The sequence below is a fragment of the Larimichthys crocea genome, chromosome XXIII (assembly GCF_000972845.2).
Source record: "Larimichthys crocea isolate SSNF chromosome XXIII, L_crocea_2.0, whole genome shotgun sequence".
NCBI classification, from domain to species: Eukaryota; Metazoa; Chordata; class Actinopteri; family Sciaenidae; genus Larimichthys; species Larimichthys crocea.
The window spans coordinates 8,710,347-8,719,065 of NC_040033.1; the positions used below are offsets into that span (position 1 = coordinate 8,710,347).

Below are 8,719 nucleotides of genomic sequence, written 5' to 3' on the forward strand. Positions count from 1 at the left end.
AGAGGGTTTTGTTTTTTTAATGAATCTGTAAATTTTCATCATTGTGGGTAAAAACACGTCTTTCCCGTAAGCTCACCTGGTTCAGCTTAAATGACAAGTTAAAGTGTGCATGAGGATTTTATGTTTTTTCTTACAAAGACAGATTAACTTTGGATTCAAAACCCCAAAAACAGTAAGAGCCACACTGGATTTGCATTAATAAAATTTGGTGTTAAATCACATGTTCAATATACAGAGATTTTCCCTATATAAGCTTGCACCACTGTGCCATCTTCTGGTACAACAGAGCTCTGTTTGCTAGTTCACATTCTCAGTCTGAAGTGAGTATATGCTTCCACCTTTTGGTGATAAATGTAAAGTGCGCACATATTGTTCAGCAAATTATCACTGTTGCACAGAAGTTGTTTTATCTAATTGCTTCGTTGTTTGATTGTCATATTTTGCAGAAAGCTTTCTGGATGTCGTCACTTCTGAAGTTTGTGTTTGCTGTTGCCTTCAGGTTGGCACACTGTGTTGCAGCCCTCAGATGTCAGATAGAAATCTGTGGCGAGAGGCTTCTCCGTGCGAAAACAGTCAAAGATCAAATGGGCCAAGCTCATAATGGTCATCAGGAGCATGAGGAAGCCTTAAGATAAGAGAGGACGGGTTAAACTCCCACAATGAATACACACATTTGATGTGCGTCTTCACTCTAAGATGATATCTTACCACTGTAGACTGTGTTTGCAGCCAGGTCATTGACGCGATAGCTTCTGGTGAACATTGCACCCAGGCCCAGAATGAGAGTGGCGTAAACACTGTATGTGTGGCGCAAGTATTTGTTTAGGGGAAAGGTCTGTAGGAAGAACCTGAGGGAAGCAACATTTTCATTTCTTTAAAACAAAACCTTTATAAACTTAAAGGTTAAGTTAAATATTAGTCCAGTAGTTTTGTCCTTACCAGGTTAAAGCACAGATGGCTACTAAGATGAGGACCACGATGCTGATCAGCGGGTCTGGAACACCTGCTTTGTACTTGAAGACTATGCCGAGATCCACCAAAGCATTTAAGAGAGTCCACCAGGCAAATGCTGCCAAGCCATTCTGGGTCTGTTGACATATAAAGATAGCAATAAAACCTACGGGAACTGAACACGTTTTTCATTCTTGACCTATCACAGAATGCAAATAAAATGTGACTACAGTTATATTTTGGCCTCACCAGGTAACGTGTCACGGAAAACACTCTAGGGTTGATGGCTAGCCAGGCTTTGTGCTTGTTGAGGTTGGAGTAGGACATGTAGAGCATGTAGAAGCTGAGGACGGGCATAATCCAAGTGAGTGTGACGCCGCCGGATATATCACTGTAGAAACAACAGCAGTTTTGATTGCTTGAGCACACGTGTATATTTTTTGTGAGTGTAAACATTGCTGTAGCTGTGTGTGTGTGTGTGTGTGTGTGTGTGTGTGTGTGTGTGTGTGCATTGACACAACCTACTGTCTGTCCCACACAATCATGCTGCATACTCTTGCCATGTTAATCATGGTCCACAGTACATAAAATAATGGAGGGTGGATTTCTGGATTGCAGGACTCTGGACCGAGGACATTTCTATAGATGGAAGAAGAACAGTCTTAACTGTGATACAGCGCTGTAAAGTTAAAATACTTGATAATTTATATAAATATTTTATACATTTATACATTAAACCCAAAATCTTAAGGATTTTACCACAGAAGCTCTGGTTAACCACACTTTATTCTGACTTTTTAATAAAGCGTAAAAGACATCGTCCATGCTACCTTTTACAAAGGCTGAACACTGCGTACAGGAGCCAAGCCAAAGACCAGAAGTCAATTATAATCCAGTAATATCTTGACCACCAGTCCATAGTCACCTCCAGGGCGAAGGTCTCGGACACATTTCTGTATGAGGCCTGAAACAGAGCTGAATGCCAAGAAAAGAAATTTGAGTTTTAAAAATGGCAAATATTCAGATTTCACAAGGTAATTTTGACTTTTTAAATACACGCGGCGTATGTTTTACATCCGCATCGAACTGTCATGTTCCTTCAAATGTTTTTTTTTTTTTTTATGTCTGCAGTTATTCAGTCAGGATGCATGAGAAAATTAGGATGCATGAAAAGAAAGTAAATTCCATACAGTGACGTATTGAAGTTGCAGTGTGTAATCAGTGTGTTGATTTGTCCACATCTAATATACACTTTCCTAAAAACAATGCAATAAAACATCATATTTGATGCTACCATCAGTCAGTATTATGAGGTGTGTGTGTGTGCTTATACAACCTAGTTTGTTTAAGCACACACTTAGCTTGTAAAAATGGCATCAAATGATTCTCAGGGCAAAGTCTTCCAATAACAAGTGCGCAGTTAGGCCCTATTTAGAGCATTCCCACAGTGAAAGCACAGTGAGCTTCATATTAAAACTCCAAATCTCTCCACATTTCAAGCTTTGAATACCCCTTAATTATGATTACATGATTGAAATATTCAGTAGTTATGGAGTCACTCACCGTTGGGCTTGCAGCCATCCAGAGTAAAGAATATGTCTGAGATCAGCTGACTAATGACAGCCAGGCAAACGCTCCCAACGTGTATCACTACATGTTCCCTGTTTTTCCCTAAGAGGGAAGACATCTGGAACCTCTCCATAGTGTCGACCACAGCTCCGAAGACTGTGAGGCACGACAGGCTATTTGACACCACAAGCAATATTATGGACTTTGGGCTGTTGCATGTACTGTATGATTTTATGATATCACTTTTATTAGACCTGTAATCTCTGTGTTATTATAACATCCCAAAAGATAGAGAGAGAGAGAGAGAGAGAGAGAGAGAGATGCTAACATTAGGACACCTTGTTTTTCATTTGGTACACAGAGCTATTTATCATAGGGAGAAGTTTATGTGATTTATTGATTCATCGATCAACATGCAAATAATTAACTGATAACCAATTAATAGTCTAAGCCATTTATCAAGCGAAGATGGTAACGTCTCCAATAGATTTGCTGCTTTTCCTTGTTTTATATGATTACAGACTGAATATCTTTTGATTTTGTACTTTTGGTTGAGAAAAAAACTAAAAAATACTTTTTATTTTCTGCCCTGAATAAGTACTTTCTTTCTTATGTAACTTTTATGCATAGAAATGCAGGTTGTGTAAAGTTTAAAGGTTCATTTTAAATGGTTATTTTTTCAGTTTTCTCCCACATTCATTACTTATTTCAACCTTAATATTGTATATGTTTTGTTATCTTATTTCCATGTTGAAACATACGTATTTTGCTTGTATTTGGCTTTATTGTTGTTAAAATTACTCCTCTTTTTTTTAGTGTGTAAGATTTCAGGGCTTCTATTTACAGAATTTGGTAGAAATGGAATATAATACACATAACTGTGTTTTCATTTGTGTATAATCGCCTGAAAATAAGTTTTTGTTACTTTAGAATGAACCTTTTATATCTACAGACACTGTGGGTGCCATGTTGTTCCACCATCTTTCTACAGTAGTCTGCTGGCTCTAAGACCTTTTTGTATTTTCAGTGTATTTGGCAGCCAGCATTGTTTCTCTGTTGTACTACAGTAGAAAGGAGAGTGTGATGTGACAGGGTTGCGTTCAGCAACTACAGTGTTAGATGCCAGTAAATCTAAAACACTGGTCCTTTACCTCATCATTTGTTTAGTGTAATGTTGACTGTGAAAAACACAATGATTAAAAAAAAAAAACTTTTATTGAAACAAACAGTCAATTCATTGTTCAAGGGACAATTGTTTTAATTTTACAGTATTTACACATTAATTCGTATTTAAATCAACTGACTGACTGAGATTACCATCCAGAAAAATGCTGCTGAACAAAACAAACTAAAATATGCCGAGGAGTAAAAGTCTGAGCTAATATTCATAGAAAGAGTCTTCTTTGAGTCAGGGCTATTTCTATTGGTGACATGTTGGGCCCTTTGTTATTGTAAAGCGGCCGTTTGTAATGCTTCCATGTGACCAGAGCAATGCGGGCCACAAACATGGCGCAGGAAATAGCCAGGATAACAGCTGAAGAGGGAGGAGAAAATGAAATATTAATATGAATCCATTAAGAGTCCGAGACTGAAAAAGGACTGAAAACGGGTGTTTGGTCTCAAACAGTACCTGCAAAGATATAACTTCTACTTTGAGGGGAGTCAGAATTGCTCAGAGAGCCTGAGAACCACAGGATCACCACAGGGTAGATGGTCACAATGTAACGCACATGCTCATCAAGGTAGAAGTTCTCCAACAGAAACCTGGGGGCAAATGGTGACAAACACAGAAGATTGAGGTTCCTTTTGTTGCAAGCATCGTCCCTCCGGGGAAGATATAACACCAGCGGCTGAATGACAGAGCACAGCAGGGAGTCAGACTCACCAGACCAACAGCTTCATCAGAATCAGCAGCAGTGACAGCATTGCATAGTCACATTTAGTCACATCTGTCTCATACTGTATGTATATCGTCAGGTTCAGTAGAGTGAAGAGAGTCCCCCATGTTGTATATATAGCTGTTCCGTTTTGCACCTGATTCAACACAATGAAAGAAGCTTGAATATCATTATAAGATTGATTATTTAATGCAAGCAGCTATTATTTTAGTCATCTATTATTTTTCTGTCAGTCAACTAGTTGCTTCAGCACTACAAACAGACTATATAAAGCTATGGGCAGCCTCAAGGGCAGCAGTCAGTAATCCTGCACAGAACATTTGACAGATTCTCCTTTCGGGATGGCGGTCTGTCGCATGTCCTTATCTATCACTTCTTCTTTCATGTCAAGTGCAAAGTAAGGACGGACTGGAAACCAATCTCAAGGTTTTTGCTACGACCTCGGCTGCTTCTAATCATAGACCACAGTCGCTGTTGTGCACGGACCTTACACAGCCGGTAGGACTGGGCATTTTGGCAGGAATTACTGTTTGGATGTGGGCGATGGAGCAGCCGGCAGTTTTGTGGACCAGTAGCTGGCTTGTTTTAACTTATAGTGTGTCAGCAGTGTGCAGCGGGACGTAACAAATGGAATGCTACTGATAAAATGTCTTTTTAAAGGAATAGTTTGACTTTTTCAGTGAAAGTATAAAAATGTCACATGTTTTTTTTACTATTTGCCAGGCAACCAACAGAGACTCAAGGCAGCAGTTGTGACACTGCACAAAAAAAGGAAATAGCTTAGTAGTAGTAATATTTCTGTACAAATATAAATAAAAAAACAATTAACTAGTGAGGGCCTGGTGCTGGTAGCCTGGTTATGTTTTGTTGTGTATGAGTAGTGGGCTACAGGCGTGCAGTAAGCTCACTTCTTTCTTTCAACATTTTTTATATTTTACTTTCAAACTTTTAGTCTCCAGCCCCGACCTGTGTTGCCTTAAGTGACATCACACAACAAAACAGACTTTGAAGTGTGAAATCGATGGCGTTACCCATTAAACAACACTTTTTCAGCTTTGAGCCGATGCATTTTTCAGATAATTTATCTTAAGGAATAGGTGAGATGTAAGGTGCGAGACATAGCCGGAAAAAAAAGAGCCAAGTTCATGAATGTTTAAACATTCCAAAAATGAACATTATTGACAGAATGTGCAGAGGGAAGTGGTCTTTTGGGATTAAAAAGTTGAAGTTTTATCTTCACTCTTTGCCTCTCAACCTGTCTGCAGCTGTGATCGTACTACATATTATTTATACAGAAACCGGACAAAAAATACAATTGCTTGGAGAAAAGTAAGCAAGGAAGTTGGATTGCCTGGTAAGTGCTGGACATATGTATCTTCCAGCTATCAGTTGTATTTTTTAGTGTGAACTAAGCATAATCCTGATCGATCTGAATGCTATTCAAAAAAACAAACATTTTAAAAGTTGCTTTCTTGCTTCTGGAAAGACCTGACAAAGTATGAATTCTGACTTTTAATGAATTCCCATCATGATGTAGTTATTTCAGCATCTTTTTGATCCATTCATTGCAATCAACGCACAGCAAAATCAGTTTATTTTGTGTTTATAGTTTCATGAATTTGGAACGTTTGCTATACATTTTTGAGGACGTTGCAAGGTTTATTACACGTACGTCTAACTTTAAACAATCTTGAAGAGTGTCATTAGGTGTCATTGGAGATTAAATGCTACTCCCTATTTTTTTGGAACATTTTAGCACAGCTGAAGATACATAACACTTTTTTTTTATGCTTGCAATATATGAATATGTTGTCCAAGGCACTGAGAATAAGAATCGCATGTTTGGCATGTGAGGAAATGAAAGGCAGTCAGTGTTCAAGTACAGTAAAGGTTAAACTGTACCCTGATGAAGGCCACTGTTAAAACATCTAGTACTGCGTAGGTGTCACAGTTCAAATGAAAACGTCTTTTTAATCTATACTGAAGCTACTGCAGCGTACCTTTTTTCATGTGTGCGGCCCTTCAGTCCAAAGAGCACCTTTGTTTGTTGAATTTGTGACTTTATTACAGTTTTTATAAGCTTTTTACATAGGCCGCCTGTAAATCAAAGACTTCCTTCCCTTTTCACACGAGGCAAAGTTGAGACACGAAGAAAGAAAAATGCCAGTTTTACCAATATTCTGATAAGCCAGAGGTCTGTGTTGCGAAATTTGTTCAACCAGGCCCCGTAGATCTTCAGTCCATGATAGCAGAAATATAGGATCATGTAATCCGTGAGCGTCATTAAGGTTGTCGTTATCAGCCCTGGCAGCAACAACCTACACACACACACACACACACACACATACACACAGAAAAGCAGACGTTTAAACTGCCAGGAGTGACGGCATAAAACAGAAAAGCAGACGTTTAAACTGCCAGGAGTGACGGCATAAAACACAGCTCTTAAACATGTTTTTTACTAACTTAAACACACACACACTTACTCTCTGTCAAACAGAAACAACCATGCAATGTTCAAGCCAATATTCATGATAACAGAGACATGAAATCCATAGGGGAGCACCGCAGGTGTGGTGTACATCCAGTCATAAGCATTCCTGCAGGGAGCAAGGATAATATTGTCAGAGAAAATACACAACAGCAAACAAATTGTGCCTGTGGGGAAATAATCATACGGAGTCAGAGCATTTGGCAACATGTAAAGAGAAAATGACTGCACAGAGGAAGACTAAATTGCCTCAGGACAAGGTGGAGTGATTTGCTTGCATGCAATAACGTAAGAGGATGTGATAAAAGAATTAAGGAATAGACACAGTTATGCAGTGGGGTGCGGCTATTAAGCATTATCATCTTATGAATGAAGATACGGCAAATGGTGCAGAAGCCTACCTTCGACAGAGTCCCGTTAAAAAGTATACAAACATGGCAAAAACCCAAATATACATGAAATCCCAGACAAACAGAGCCCACTGAGCAGGCGTTATGGGCGTTTTATACTTGATTATCACCTCCTCCGTGCTCTGCTTGAAAATACCTGTATTGAGATGAGCACACTTTGTTATTTATTCCATGACATACTTTACAACACTTTCAACAGATTTGATTCATCTGACAAATATTCACCTGATCTAACGCCAAATCTTGATAGGGAGTTCAATGTGAACGCGGCTAAAAAGGTAAACAATCCAGCAAACATGAGCACGACGCGGGCTGGGCTGTGGGTTACCATGATGATGATCTGAGGGTAAAAGTCCACAAGAGGATTTAACTTTCACTTTAGACAAAAAGAACAAAAATGTCTGTTTATTTTCTCGATACGTACAAAATCTGAATTCATAATCAAACCCACCTTTTCAAATGTGGTTCTGCCACAAAAGTAGTCCAGTATCTGCTGGTGTGCTGCAGGGAATGACACCACCTCTACCAATAACCTGCCATGGCATGATATACTATATATTGTGTCATCCCTTTTTATAGACCTGCACTAAGCATCTGTTATCTTCCCCTGTCATAAACAATCTGCAATTCAGTCGTTAAAAGCGGGCTAAAGAGTAAAAGAAAGTCAGGACAGGGTGTGAGATTTTAGAAACAAGGAACCTGCATGGTGACCCGGATAGCTCCTAAGCCTCGAGGCTGTTGGCTGTAACCAAAACTTGCCATTTAGTCAGAGCTAATGGTCTGGGTGTGAGGATGGCAGGAGTTCAGCTCAACCAGGCCACGACTCTCTGCAAATCTATTTCACTGATGTGATTTAATCTGATCGCTGTTTAATGACTGCAGCATCAAATTAAATCAAGAATGAATAACGAGATACGGCATTGGCTGACCTGGAAGTCATTACTTTAGTTAATGTGTAAGTTGTATTTTCTTTTACCTTAACAGTAAAAGCATTATTTTACTTGTTATATTTTTTGTTTTTCAGAAAATGATGTACATATTAATGTGTTGTTATAGTACTGACAGTATTTTAAAGCTCTAAGCTGGTCTATGTTTACATTAAAAAGCTGTAGTGAAACCTTGTTGATTTTGTGCTGATTTATGCCGTGTGTATTCCACTTGTCGTGTCTCGTGAAGTCACTGTAAGTCTTGTGTGTGCAGCTCTCTACCACACAGTGGCACTATTGCATGATAGTGCGGCTGTGTGGTATAAACTCACTCATTTGATAACTTCAGTCGCTAGTTTGCAGATTTAGATTATTACAAAACATAATCAACAAATAAATGATGATGTATTGGTTAAGCTATTCTATAATTATATCGTATTAGTCCCACCTTTACACATTAATGCGTCAGTAATT

At 38.8% G+C, this 8,719-nt stretch overlaps 2 protein-coding genes across 2 annotated transcripts; both read right to left on the minus strand.

The window, feature by feature from the left end:
* Window positions 1–2,671, minus strand: LOC109141416 (uncharacterized). Its single transcript, XM_019271630.2, has 7 exons — window positions 2,515–2,671; window positions 1,782–1,926; window positions 1,477–1,590; window positions 1,201–1,342; window positions 940–1,088; window positions 709–848; window positions 1–625 (listed from the first exon to the last, which is right to left on the minus strand). The coding sequence occupies exons 1-7, from the start codon at window positions 2,651–2,653 to the stop codon at window positions 465–467; spliced, it is 990 nt and encodes a 329-aa protein (XP_019127175.2). The 5' UTR covers window positions 2,654–2,671; the 3' UTR covers window positions 1–464.
* A 1,166-nt stretch (window positions 2,672–3,837) lies between these two features.
* Window positions 3,838–7,828, minus strand: LOC104926917 (uncharacterized). Its single transcript, XM_010740878.3, has 8 exons — window positions 7,771–7,828; window positions 7,545–7,659; window positions 7,311–7,455; window positions 6,905–7,018; window positions 6,592–6,736; window positions 4,406–4,554; window positions 4,151–4,284; window positions 3,838–4,054 (listed from the first exon to the last, which is right to left on the minus strand). The coding sequence occupies exons 2-8, from the start codon at window positions 7,648–7,650 to the stop codon at window positions 3,906–3,908; spliced, it is 942 nt and encodes a 313-aa protein (XP_010739180.2). The 5' UTR covers window positions 7,651–7,659; window positions 7,771–7,828; the 3' UTR covers window positions 3,838–3,905.
* Between the last annotated feature and the right edge of the window lie 891 nt (window positions 7,829–8,719).